The 13,868-nt window shown below is 40.2% G+C and overlaps 1 protein-coding gene across 5 annotated transcripts in view; it reads left to right on the plus strand.

Moving 5' to 3' along the window:
* myo9aa (myosin IXAa) overlaps positions 1–13,868 on the plus strand; it is a 328,643-nt gene that overhangs the window by 186,829 nt on the left and 127,946 nt on the right. For all 5 annotated transcript variants that reach the window (XM_060853931.1, XM_060853935.1, XM_060853933.1 and 2 more), the window contains one exon: positions 9,037–9,158. In XM_060853931.1, coding sequence (XP_060709914.1) covers positions 9,037–9,158 — 122 coding nt within the window. The remainder of the gene's footprint in view (positions 1–9,036; positions 9,159–13,868) is intronic.

A 13,868-nucleotide genomic window follows, 5' to 3' on the forward strand; every position in this document is an offset into this window, starting at 1 on the left:
ATCGATACAGCAGTTACATTACTTTCAAGAAAAACTGGTGTCACTCAAGTTGTCCTGTTGTGATTGATGTTGGGATATCACTGAAACCCAAGTTTCAAAAATAGTTTTTTTCATGATCAACCAATATCCCTGTTGGTGCTTTTCCCATTTCTGGGAGAGGGAGCAGGTGATTCTCTGTTCCTAAGCTTTGGTTGGATTATGGTTCTGATGTTGTCATTCATGTATGTGTTACTGCTGAACCTAAAGGATGTGTCATTTCAAGTCAAAATATTTTTTCTCATGTCTGATTTACTCATTTCTGGACATTATTGTATATGGATTCTTTCTCCCTGAGCAGTAATGATGGCAGACAAAAATGTTGCGCATCACGGTGGAACCTTGTCCCTTCTCCATCCGTATTTTTCATATTTTTCTCCTCATTATCCTGGAGCACTGAAGCTAATTTTATATCTTCAAAAGCTGGCCAAGCTGCAAATAGCTACCTAGTACCATTTCAGTCTGGAACCTTGCTAGTTACTGTGTGGATTTGGTAACTGAGATGTCAAGGAACTTGTGTGGATGCATTTAAAAAAAAAGTCGTGTTAGTATAATTTTGGAAAGCATCATTGTAACCCATAAGCTACACTTGGTTTTATATTCACAAATTTCCCACAACTTGTAATATTTTGATCCTTATAATGTGCTGGTCTTGAGGGTATGAGATCCATGCAGACTTCCAAGCATTGTCAAGACGTGCTGTAACTAAGATAATTACCAGCGTGACTAGATACTGCTCAGCATGAGCTTAGATTGTCAATGTGCCAGTAAAGCTTCGTCTTACGTGGACATTTTCAGCAATGTAATAATTGGTGTATGCTACAAGGGTTATTCACAGACAATGATGGATATTCATGTGACAATTCAACTCTCCAGTTTTCAGTGGATATCGATGCTAACTGTAACACAGATTGCATTGAGAGTTCTTGTGACAAATCCTTCTGAGGGCAGCAGCGACTCCAGGGCATAGCAATGTGTTGACTTTCAGTATTGCATTCAGTATCTTTTCAGACATGAATTCCTTTTCACACGGTCGTAAGATTTTTTTCCCACCTTGCTATCGTGGCTTGAAGTAAATTAACTGTTCTGCTTATGAATAATAGAATGCAGGAGTAAGTAGTTGATTTATATATTTCTTGAAACTTTTGCTATCTGTCTTTGTATTCTGAACGAGTTTACTCTCATTATGGGCGGCATGGTGGCACAGTGGTTAGCATTGCTGCCTCACAGCGCCTGAGACCTGGGTTCAATTCCCGACTCAGACTGTGTGGAGTTTGCATGTTCTCCCCGTGTCTGCGTGGGTTTCTCCGGGTGCTCCAGTTTCCTCCCACAGTCCAAAGATGTGTGGGTCAGGTGAATTGGCCCTGACTGCATGGATCTGCATGCAGGAAGTCTGCATGGATCTCATACCCTCAAGACCAGCACATTATAAGGATCAAAATATTATAAATTGTGGGAAATTTTAGGTAAGGGGTAAATGTAGGGGTATGGGTGGGTTGTGCTTCGGCGGGTCGGTGTGGACTTGTTGGGCTGAAGGGCCTGTTTCCACACTGTAAGTAATCTAATCTAAATACAAGGTACTCCTGTGCATTATTCACCGTATAAATTTTCCTCACCAAACTGACACCTTAGGTTATGTTTAATAGTTTGTATGTTATTAATTGAAAACCCAGAAATGTATTCCTCATGGGCAAAAATGTGTCCACTGTCTACAATGCACATGTTGTGAGTATGATAGATTATGATCCACTTATTGAGTGTGGCTCCAGCAACATTCAGAAAACTTGACACAGGCCAGGACAAAGTAGCCTGCTTGATTGACTTCCTAGTTGCTATCCTAAGTATTCACTCCTTTCACCCGTCCACATTACAGCAGTGTGAACCATCTACCAAATGCATTGCATCAACTCACTAAGGCTTCTTTGGCAGCGCTTTTTCCAACCCAGAATCTCTATTGTTGAGAAAGACAAAGGCAGCAGATATGTGCAAAGACCGCCATCTGCAAGTTCCTGTCCAAGCCAGATTTGGAACAATATCGCCATCCCTTCAGTGTTCCTGGCACAAAATCCTGGAACTCCCAACTAATAGAACTGCGAGTAAACCAGCAGTCCAAGGTGGCAGCTCATCACCACCTTTTCCAAGGTGTTAGAAATGAACAAGAAATGCTGGCTTAGTTGGCCATTCTCACATACCATAAACAAATTTTTTAAAAAGCTATTTCAATTCTTTGATGTTTATTGCTTTGTTAAAATACTTACTTTGCTTAATATATTGTCGGTGAGCACGCGGGTATTAATTGCTAGCATTGTTTGGATACATAATTTAATTAGGCGTGCACCACGGCAAAGATAGTCATATTCTTTTCCAATCTTTCTCTTCATTCTTGTCCAAAAGTTCTTTTAAAACAAAATCAAGAACCCTGTACTGATTCACTAAGATGAAAACTTCCTTTTTCAGAATCATTAAATTTAATTTCTTACTTGATTGTGAATTGATAGAATTTCCAATTTTTACTTTTGGGTGAGAGTGTGTTGTGTGCCCTTCAATCGGTGTCCAAATTATCATTGAGGATACAGGGAGAGGAACAGTGCCAGGTTATGTTTAGAACTGAACTAATTGACTGACCCATATTTTAATACACTAATTGCATTCATCTGTTAGTGACAGAGGCATGTACAGACGTTGTAAAGGTTTTTCTCTTTTAATGCTCCTAAGCAATGCCTCAAATTTATAATTCCTTTATCTTTGTCTTCATGTGGCCTTCATCCTTCCTACTTTCTCCAGTCCAATGATTCTATTCCTCCACTTCTGAAGCCACCTTGTTCACCTCCAGTATTCTTCAATACAAGTATAAAAGGAGAATGCTGGACAAACTCAGCGGGTCGGACACCATCAGTGGAAAGAAAAATGTGGTTAATATTTTGTCTGCTATAACTCTTAAGAACTCTTGAAGTTCAGTGGTCTTTTTGATTATCACACTGCTTCTGATTATTCAAACATTTTGAGGGATCTTTGCTTTCTTTTGAGTAGCTCCCACCCCTCCCCACCAAACCAGACTGCATTAGCATGAGGAGTTAGAACAGAAGAGGAAGGGGCTGAAGCAGCACGTGGGATTGGTTGTCAGTTTTAAGAGCACAAAGCTCTTAGACAAAGGTGAGGGACTCTGTGCATGTGCTAACCTCTGTATGCATGGAATGTGGCGATGGCAGCAGCTTGTGTGCAGACAGACCACGAAGCTTTTACGACCAGTTGACATGGCTAACATCATTTCCACTTGCGCCGGTGGAGTTTTACCAGCCATTTTGACTTTTGTGAAATTACACCAATTTGTAAAGCAAGATGATTTGTCCGCTCTCATAAGGGGCTCTTGTTGATACAACCAAAGGCTTGGTCAAAGAGCTATGTTTAAGACCACAAGACATAGGAGTGGAAGTAAGGCCATTCGGCCCATCGAGTCCACTCCGCCATTCAATCATGGCTGATGGGCATTTCAACTCCACTTACCAGCGTTCTCCCCGTAGCCCTTAATTCCTCAAGACAACAAGAATCTATCAATCTCTGCCTTGATTTAGTGAGCAAAGGGCAGTGAAGAGGTTTAGATAGGGAATTCTAGCGCTTAGTACCTGATCAACTGAAAGCATAGCCACCAAAGGTGAAGGCATTAAAATCAGGGAAACTGGCGATGTCAGGATTAGATGACCATAAGTATCTTGGAGTGTTGTGGGATGGGAGGAGACTGCAGAGATATAGAAGTGGGAGATCATGGAGGGATTTGAATGGAAGGATGCTCAGGTTAAAATCAAGATATTACCTAATTCTGAGCCCCTGTAGACCAGCAACTACTTTGTGATAGGTGAACAGGACTTGGATTTGATTTGGGGCATGAACAGCAGAATTTTGGATGTCCTCCAGTTTATGAAAAGAATGTGTAAAGTTAGCCTGGAACATGTTGGATTTGTCAAATCTGGAGACAGTAAAGACATGGATAAAAGTTTAGGCAGCAAATGAGCAGAGACAGGAATAGAGTATGGTGTTGTCACGTTGATGGAGACAGGTGGTCTGAATGGTGCTAATGTAAGCTTGGAAGTTAATCTTGAAGTCACATGTTGCACTAGGGTTTGTAATTGATCTGAAAATGTGTTGCTGGAAAAGTGCAGCAGGTCAGGCAGCATCCAAGGAGCAGGAGAATCGACGTTTTGGGCATGAGCCCTTCTTCCTGAAGAAGGGCTCGTGTCCGAAACGTCGATTCTCCTGCTCCTTGGATGCTGCCTGACCTGCTGTGCTTTTCCAGCAACACATTTTCAGCTCTGATCTCCAGCATCTGCAGTCCTCACTTTCTCCTTGTAATTGATCTGATTCAGCCTCAGACATAGTTGTCAAGGGAGAAGAATGGACTTAGTTGTTCACAGCACAATTTGTTTTGGAGATCAAAGATATTGAATTTGAGAACATTTCTACATATTCATTTACTGGATTTTGAATGAGCCATCTGATAATTTTGTGACAGTGGAGGAACCACATGGGGTGTTTGTGATTTGGCACTCCAGGCAGCATCCCCTCCTGATGCTACCTGGATTGCTGTGTTTTTCCAGCATCTGCAGTTTTTTTTTTGTCTCTGATGTCGAGCTGGCTGTCATCATGTGAAAACTAACTTTTCAGTTGGTGTTGCTGAGACACAACATATAGATGGAAAAACAGAAGGTACCTATGGATAGACCATTACCAGAGATTACGATGCAGGAACAAGAAGAGAAACTATTGTAGGTATTTGTAACTAAAGTTAAATAATAATGGAATCTGCTGAGTGGAGCTACGCTAAATTGAATGGCCGTGGAGAGGCATTGGAGAAGAATGGTGTGGTCAAGACTTTAAGATTGAGAAGGCCAAGAAAGATCAGGTCACCTTCACTCATGAGAGAAAATCTTGCATTTATGTAACATTTTTCATGAACATTAGATATGTCGAGGTGCTTTACAACCAGCCACTTGTCATGTAGGTAATCTGGATGCTAACTCCCATAAACAACAGCGTGATAATGATAATCTGCTTTCTTTTCTGATGTTAATTTAGAGATAAACATTGGCTAGGGCACCAGGATTACTCATCGGTGTTTCTTTGAAATATGCTGAAGGACATGCTACAATCTCCGTCCACCCAATCCGCTAAATAGGGCCTTGGTTTGATGGCATTTCCAACAATGCTGCAATTTTGGCCTGCCTTCTGGTGCTAAAGTCTGGAATGGAACTTGAATTTAAATCTTAGTGATTCAGAGATGAATATGCTGCCAGCAGAGCTATGACTAGCACACTGCACCCTATCGAATATGCTATTTGAGTACTAACAGTTCTAGAAAAATGGGCTTGGATTTGTTCGGAGCATAGCACAAGTGCTTTGGAGTTAGAACTATGGTAGTAGTTTGTGAAGACTTTGGTGGCTAATGGTTGTTTTCTTGGTTTGTTGACTAAGAATAGATGGTCACATGGTCTAATAGCTAAGGTGTCTGACTTCGATGTGGATTGTAATGTTAGCAAAAGATTGTGTGTTTGGGGTCCTGTGGCACAGTAGTAGTGTTCCCAGATTTGGACAAGATGGCCATATTCAAGTCCCCTCTGCCATGAAGATGTCCCATAACAAAATGCAATTTCTTATTTTAACAAGAATGATTTTGGCCTTAACACTCCAAAACATTATGATATGGTCACTGTTCTATAAGAAATTGTAAGCATAATGAATGTGGGATGTTGAATATCTTTGGGGCAAGTGCTGAGTCCTATCTTTAAAGAAGGTATCTTGCCTTTCAAGTATCACGTCATTGGAGCTGTGAGAAACATATTAAATAAAGCTTGTCACCAGATCTTGTATGTAGTATGCGGAGGTCAAGCAGGACTGAGCTTTATCTTTCAGCGTTGATGCTGTTGAAGCAAAGTAGTGGAATATGTAAACTTGACTGCATGAATACTCTCAAAGGGGTGGACATGAAAGATGGTTACTGCCAAAGCAGTCTTGCTGCACTGTGTGTGCACTTGCCCGGGATGTTTGTTTTGTGGAATTTCAAATAGTTTAAAAGCTTTTATGCCATCTGTGACCCATACACTAATGGTGCTAAGCCAGTTACCAACTTGCCAGATTTTTAACCACAATCTTGGGGGAATGTAGCAGTATTAATTTATGTGAGTTTCCTTAAATGGTAAAGAACTATCACTAGAATTGTGAATTTCCTTACAAGCTTAATCTTTTCAACTGCTTAATTTATTGCTTTAAACATATTTCAACAAAGCTGCAATGTAATATTTGTATTGTGCTATTAGGGAAAAAGGCTATTTTAATTAAGTATTTTTTTAAATAAAGGATAAATTTTTTTGTCTGTGACTGACTAAATAAATTTTCTTATTAAATTTTTTTTGTTTCCAAAAATTCCAGGAAATGCTGACAGTGTGTGGAAATGTTACAAATGCCTTTCATATTAATAACGCTGTGACCTGACACTAGGAAAGAGTGCTTGCTGGAACACAAAAACACATTACGTAGCTAGTTTTTTTTTGGCTGGAAATGGGCCAGTGTCACTTTGGCAAGTGGTTTGCAGTCCTTGAGAAATAAAACTGAATTTTAGATGAGGTCATATATGGACAGCCTCCTTGTGATGCTCCTTTCACTCTAGCTTCTCACTTGTTAAATGCTGTTTGCGTAGTTGAAAGGGGGGCTATCATTGCTGTTGCCTCTGCCTGTAATATTTATACTTTCTTGCATGGCAGGGCAAGACTGAAGATAGGTTGAGTCGTAGGGTGGGGACAGAAGTAGTGGTTAATGATTGTGTAAACTCCTGTTCCTGTGTTATATTTTCATTGAAGAATGCAAAATGATGGCATTTATAGAGCTTTTCATCATTGCAGATGACTCAATATTTTTATCTGAACAATGATAGCTCTTGTTTTGTTGGTAAATATTAAGAAGTGTGACAATGCTGCTTTAACAAGGTTATGCTGTCCTTGGCTTTTTTTTCAGAGAGGTTGTAAAAGTAGCGTTTCGGAAAGGTCTGCCTTGGATGGATTTTAGGGCCAGTTTGGTTATAGCTAATAAATTTTGCCTCAGGAAAGGGCTTTCATGTTGGAAAAACAAACTTGTGCACCTGCTTAAAACAGCTAGCAAAGTTAGACTCTGGGCTACCTTCTTGAAATGTTCTGAGGGGGTCTGGCATGGTCTTAACAGAAGCAACACACAGCAATGAGATTACTGATTCAACTATCTGAGGTATTAATTGGGCAAATGTCAAAACTTTTGAGAACTCATTGTGCATAGTGTTTTGTTTCCTTGACCTATGCAAAAAAACAGCTGGGACACGTTTAGCTTAATTAGTGATTTGAACCTGAAAGTTACTGACTGTGGTTTGAGAGTGCTGCAAAATTAGTTGAGCCAGGGCTGTAAATAATACGCTAATTGATTTATCCTTTGAAACAAAAAGACAATACTTCAAAAGTAGTGTTAGAATCATAGAATTCTATGAAGCAGGACATTCAGCCATCGAGTCCACACCGACCTCCAAAGAGCATGCCACCCAGACACATCTCCCTACCCTATTCCTGTAATCCTGCATTTCCCATGGCTAATCCATCCACCCTGCACATTCCTGGATACTATAGGCATTTAATGTGTCTGGTCCACCTAACCTGCACATTGTTGGACTGTGGGAGGAAACTGGAGCACCCATAGGAAACCCATGCAGATACTGGGAGAATATGTAAACTTCATACAGGCAGTCACTTGAGGGTGGATTTGAACCAAGGTCCCTGGTGCTGAAACGCTGACCTGAAAATGAAGCAGCATATGCTGAGGAGTGGATTGGCAGCTCATCAAACAATATATCATAATCAGTCTTTGGGAAAGGAGGAGAGAGACTTCTCTGACCACACTAACACTGGTATTAGTATTGAATCATTTTGCTAAGTTGCATACAGATGAGCCAGGTAATGGGCTTTTCTAGTAACCTTGATACTAGACTTTTCTCTGAGAAGTTTAGATTAGATTACTTACAGTGTGGAAACAGGCCCTTCGGCCCAACAAGTCCACACCGACCCGCTGAAGCACAACCCACCCATACCTCTACATTTACCCCTTACCTAACACTACGGGCAATTTAGCATGGCCAATTCACCTGACTCGCACATCTTTGGACTGTGGGAGGAAACCGGAGCACCCGGAGGAAACCCACTCACGGAGAGAAAGTGCAAACTCCGCACAGTCGCCTGAGTCGGGAATTGAACCCAGGTCTCAGGCGCTGTGAGGCAACAGTGCTAACCACTGTACCACCGTGCCGCCCACTGTACCACCGTGCCGCCCTAATGCATATTCTCTGCATTTGGACTGGCAGGAAATTAACATTTGTGTTAACATCAAATGTCTGGATTCCGTGACAAAGTCTGGGTATCAATTCATGTCAACCTCCACCAGAAATATTGCGAAGAGAGATTGGATAGGCTGGAGTTGTTTACATGGAGCAGAGGAGACTGAGGGGGAACATGATTGAGATGTATAAAATTTATAATGGATATAGACAGGGCAGACAGGAAACAACTTTTGACTTTGATCCAGGGGTTTGGATTTAAGGTAAGGGGCAGGAGGTTTAGAAGGGATGTGAGGCAAGTTTTTTTTTAAACCAGATGGTGGTGGGAATCTGAAATCTTTTAAGAGCAGCACTTGCCATGTATTTGGATGTGCACTCCTGATGCTAAGGCATACAAGGCTGTGGGCCAAGTGCCAGAAAATGGGTTTAGAATAGTTAGGTGGTTGTTTTTGACCAGCACAGATTCGATGAGCTGAGCGGCCTTTTTCTGTCTGGGTAATTTGTACGATTCTAAATACATAATAGAAAGGTCCAAGGAAAAGAGGGCAAGAAATATGTAGATCTATTCCTTACCTGTATTTTGCTAGATCAGTAAGCTCCTTGTAGTTTCGTTTATATTGCTGATTTTGTGCTTTCTTTAACCTTAAATTTTTGCCCTACAGGAGGAGTACAGGTCAGAAGGTATCAGTTGGCACAATATAGATTATACAGACAACAGTGGCTGCATTAATCTCATCAGCAAGAAACCCACAGGCTTACTGCACCTATTGGATGAGGAGTGCAAGTGAGTATTCAGAATAACCTGTTGTAATGCACTATAGTCAATAGTGAGTGAGTTTGAAGTATGGGTAGAACAGTATCAAATTCCTATGTTCATCATATAAAGGGGGATGGTCACTTGTTTAAATTAACTGGTTAATGTGTCTGCTAAAACAGTAAAGCAAATAATTTAGGAGAGTTTTGTTTGTGCACTATACCTGACTGTGATTTCAAGCATGACCTTTTAATGGTTGACGTCTAATATGTTGAAACAGTTTCAAGCCCATAATCTTAAGAACTCAGCGATTAAACCTTTTATTGTTCTAACTTTTGATGCTACTCAGACCCTTAGTTGGAATACCTTACAATTACTTCCTGATAATAGCATCAAGAAGACTAGAAATGGACCAACAGCCAAATAGTCTGGAGGCTGGCAGTGGGTTTTTGAACAGAAAGTAGACTGTTCCATCATTGGAATAGAAACATAGAAGGTAGGAGCAGGAGTGGGCCATTCAACTCCTCAAGCCTGCTCCACCATTCAATATGATCATGGCTGATCATTGAGCTCAATAGCATAATCCCATGCTCTGCCCCATATCCCTTAGCACCTTTAGCCAGAAGAGCTATATCTACCTTGTCCTTTGGTAGTGAATTCCATGGGTTCACTGTCCTGTGGATGAAGATATTTCTCCTGATTTCACTCCTAAAAGGTTATTCCTCAGCTTTTAAATAATGACTGTGGCTGCCTCAAATGCAAAGTGTTTTTCTTAACTGTGTAGGTTAATTTCAGTGCTGTTCCTGACTTTGTGAATCTTTTAATGTACTAATTTTCCTTCACAATTGGCACACAGCTAAGTTATACATGTTTGTTATTAAGTGACTTTAATATAATTCTCTGTGAGGCGAGTTAATTAACATATAATTATTTTAGTTTAAGCCTACCAGAATTATTGTTTCTTTTACTTCTTGTACCAAACTGATTACAAGCATCATGATCTGGTGAATGTTTTTTAAAACAACTTTCTATTTGACATTTTAAAATATGGATAAGCACAGCAGGTCAGGCAGCATCCGAGGACCAGTAAAATTGACATTTCGGGCATAAACCCTTAATCTGGAAGGTGGGGTGGGGTGGTGGAGAAGGGAGCTTAGAGATAAATAGGAGGATGAGGGTGGAACTGGGCGGGGGGGGCAGGTAGCTGGGAAAGCGATAGGTGGATGCAGGTGAGGGGTGATTTGTGATAGGTTGGTGCGGAGGGTGGAGCGGATAGGTGGGAAGGAAGATTGACAAGTGGGATCAAGAGGATGATGCTGGGTTGGATCTGGGATGAGGTGGGGGAGGTCAGAATTGGAAACTAGTGAAGTCAACGTTGATGCCATGTGGTCGAAGGGTCCCGAGGCAGAAGATGAGGCGTTCTTCTTCCAGTTGTTGGGTGGCTTGATTTTGGCCATGGGAGAGGCCCAGGACTTGCATGTCCTTGGTGGAATTGGTGGGAGGGGGTGGAGTTGAAGTGTTCAGTCACAGGACAGTGGGGCTGTTTGGTATGTGTCCCAGAGATGTTCCCAGAAATGCTCCGCGATTTGGCGTCCTGTCTCCTCGATGTAGAGGAGACCACATTGAGAGCAACGGACACAATAAATGAGGTGGGGGGGTGTGCAGGAAAAGCTGTCAGATGTGAAAAGATCCTTTGGGCCCTTGGACAGAGGTGTGGGGGAGGTGTCAGCACAGGCTTTCTCAATTCTTCTCGACTCTGACTGCCCAACATCTGCAGTCCTCACTTTCTATTTGACATTGTCCATTTTTAACATGTAATTCTTCTTGTACAGTGTTGACCCTGGAATTTCAGTGGTCTTAATTGGTGCGTTGGAATATTTGAAATTTCACTAGTTTGTCCATATGAATCATAAAAGTTACTCTGCACAGATCACAGATTATTCTCTCCAAGCTTAGGTTGCATTTAAAAGGATCATTGTGCAGCGCTAAGGTGAATACTAGTGCATAAGAATACCATTAGCCATAGATCAATTCCTGATGATTGAGGAGCATCCATTACATGGTATGGAAGAAGAGTCATTTGAGGCCACTTTCAGGATAAGGGAATTGGACATAGTAGATATGAGTGCAATGAACTGTTGTCCTAGCATTTAAATTAAAACTGATTTGACATAAAAGCAGCCAGAAGATTGTAATGCAGGATGAGAATTAGCTTACATTTCATTTTGTTTTCGTTGCTATATTGGTATCAATAACTAGCTAATCCTGGGTAATATGGTTGGAAATAAATAAGACTTAGATGTATGGGGGCAAAGGGATGTTGTCAATAGTTTGGATAAATCATTTTGGTTGTTTTTGAATCTGTCCAATAAACAATCATTTTTCTGATATCCATGATGGATATTTGCAAAGATTGAGGCTCTCACTGCTACCTGTTATTAGGAGCTTTGACAAAGTGTCAGTTAGACTCGAAATGTCAGCTCTTTTCTCTCCTTACAGATGCTGCCAGACTTGCTGAGATTTTCCAGCATTTTCTCTTTTTTGGTTTCAGATTCCAGCATCCGCAGTAATTTGCTTGTAACCTGATAATCACAGCTTCTTATTCACATAGAGTATCAAATAGGATAGCCTGGTCAGTGCAGTGCAATTTAATCTGATGTTTTATTTTATTTTGTGTAAATCAAGCACAAATTGGAACCAGAATATGATTGACATGTAATCCCTGATGAAAACAAAATTGAATTTGCATAGCAGTAACATAATCTATAATAGCTGTAAATAATGTATATCTGTATGGCTGGTTGGTAGCATTTGCCGGCTCCAAGATGGACCCCTCATTCATTTGGCCCACAGGATCAAATAGATGTTCAAGTGGAGAGGGTTATGACTGTTATCACCAGTGTCCCTGTACAGGAGATGGTGAGCGATTGGTTTGAGATTGCTGTAAGATCCTGGATCATGTTACTTAAGTATGAAACCTCATGACTGAGACCAATATGATTTGGCTGTGACCTAGATTGTCAATGAACAATAAACTCAACCCTTGGGACAACCAACACTGCTAGAATATCTTCCAGACTTGGTTATCTTACGAAAAATATCATTACTTCAGAAAATTACAAAAATGTAGAATTGCTGAAATTCTGAGAGAGAGCACCTAGAAACATAAATATAGGTTAAAGGTATAGTTGAGAGCCTTCCATTCAAGCTCAAAATTCTCACGAACATTTTCTGTTCTGGTAACGAATCTGGTGCTTTTAAAGGAAGTGTCATCCGTATACCTTACCATATCTCAGTGTTTGAAAGGTCTTCACAATTAATCAATTACTTATTTGAAAACAATAATACTTTAATATGACAAATGTGGCATCTGATTCATGCACAGCCATTTCCCACAAATAAAATTGATTTAATCATAAATTACAGAAGAAGCCATTTGGCCCATTGAGTCTTTCTTGCCAATGTTACTTAATGTCATGGAAGGAATTACCAAATCTGAGTAAGACCATAAACAAATGGATGTAGCAACAGAAGTAGGCCATTTGGCCCTTCAAGTGCTCTGCCATTCAATGAGATCATAACTGATCTGATAATTCTCAACTTCATGTTCTTGCCTTTTTCCCTTACTGATTAAAAATCTGTCCATCTTGGCCTTAAGTATGCTTAATAACCTAGCCATGACAGTTCTGTACAATGAAAAATTCCACAAATTAACTATAATACACCTCATTTCTATATTAAATTGACACCCTCTTACTCTGAAATTATGCTCACAGTCCTAGATTCTGCCAGAAAGGGAAACAACCTAGGAATCTATTCTGTCATAAGAATCATATATTTCAATAAAGTCAGCTCCCATTCTTTTAAGCCTAATCTACTCAACCTGTCCTCATAAAAGAATTCCTCCATACCTGGGATCAATGTAATGAATCATCTCTGGATTGTGGTCTAGTTATTGCCTTGTATAATTTTAGCAAGACTACCATATTTTTATACTCCATTCCCTTTGAAATAAAGGCCAATGTTTCAATTGCCTTCCCTCTTACCTACTGAACTTTTATTCTAACTTTGTGTTTTATGCATGTAGACCTCAAATCTCTCTGTTGTGCACTTGTTCCCATTTAAGTAATATTCAGCTCTTCTATTCTTCCTATATATAACCTCATGTTTTCCCACATTGTGTCGTTTCTGCCAAATTGTTGTCCACTCATGCAACCTATTTATATCCCACGAGATTCTTTGTATTGTCCCTATCATTTGCCTTCTCATCCATTTTCATGTCATCATTGACAAGCTTAGCAATAGCGTATTAAACCCTCACCCAAGGCATTAATATATGTATTATAAATAATTGTGCATCGGGCAGTGATCCCTGTTGGACCCCATAAGTTACATTTTGCTATGCTGAAAATGCGTCCTATTATCTCAACTCTATCCTCTATTAGTTAACAAATGCTTTATCCATGCTAATATACAACTTCCAACACCACTGGCTCTTATGAAATAGATTTATATGTGGTACCTTGTGGAAGACCTTTTGAAAATCTAAATATGTTATGTCCATTGGTTCTTCTTCATCTATCTTGCTCTTTGCTTCCTCAAAGAATTCTAGTAAACTTGTCATGTGTGATTGCCCCATCATGAAGCCATGCAGAGTCATCTTGATTTTATTATATATTTCTAAATGGTCTGCTACTGCATCCTTTAGGGTACTTATCCTATTTATTTCCCATTTCTCCA

The sequence above is a fragment of the Hemiscyllium ocellatum genome, chromosome 42 (genome assembly GCF_020745735.1).
Source record: "Hemiscyllium ocellatum isolate sHemOce1 chromosome 42, sHemOce1.pat.X.cur, whole genome shotgun sequence".
NCBI lineage: Eukaryota > Metazoa > Chordata > Chondrichthyes > Orectolobiformes > Hemiscylliidae > Hemiscyllium > Hemiscyllium ocellatum.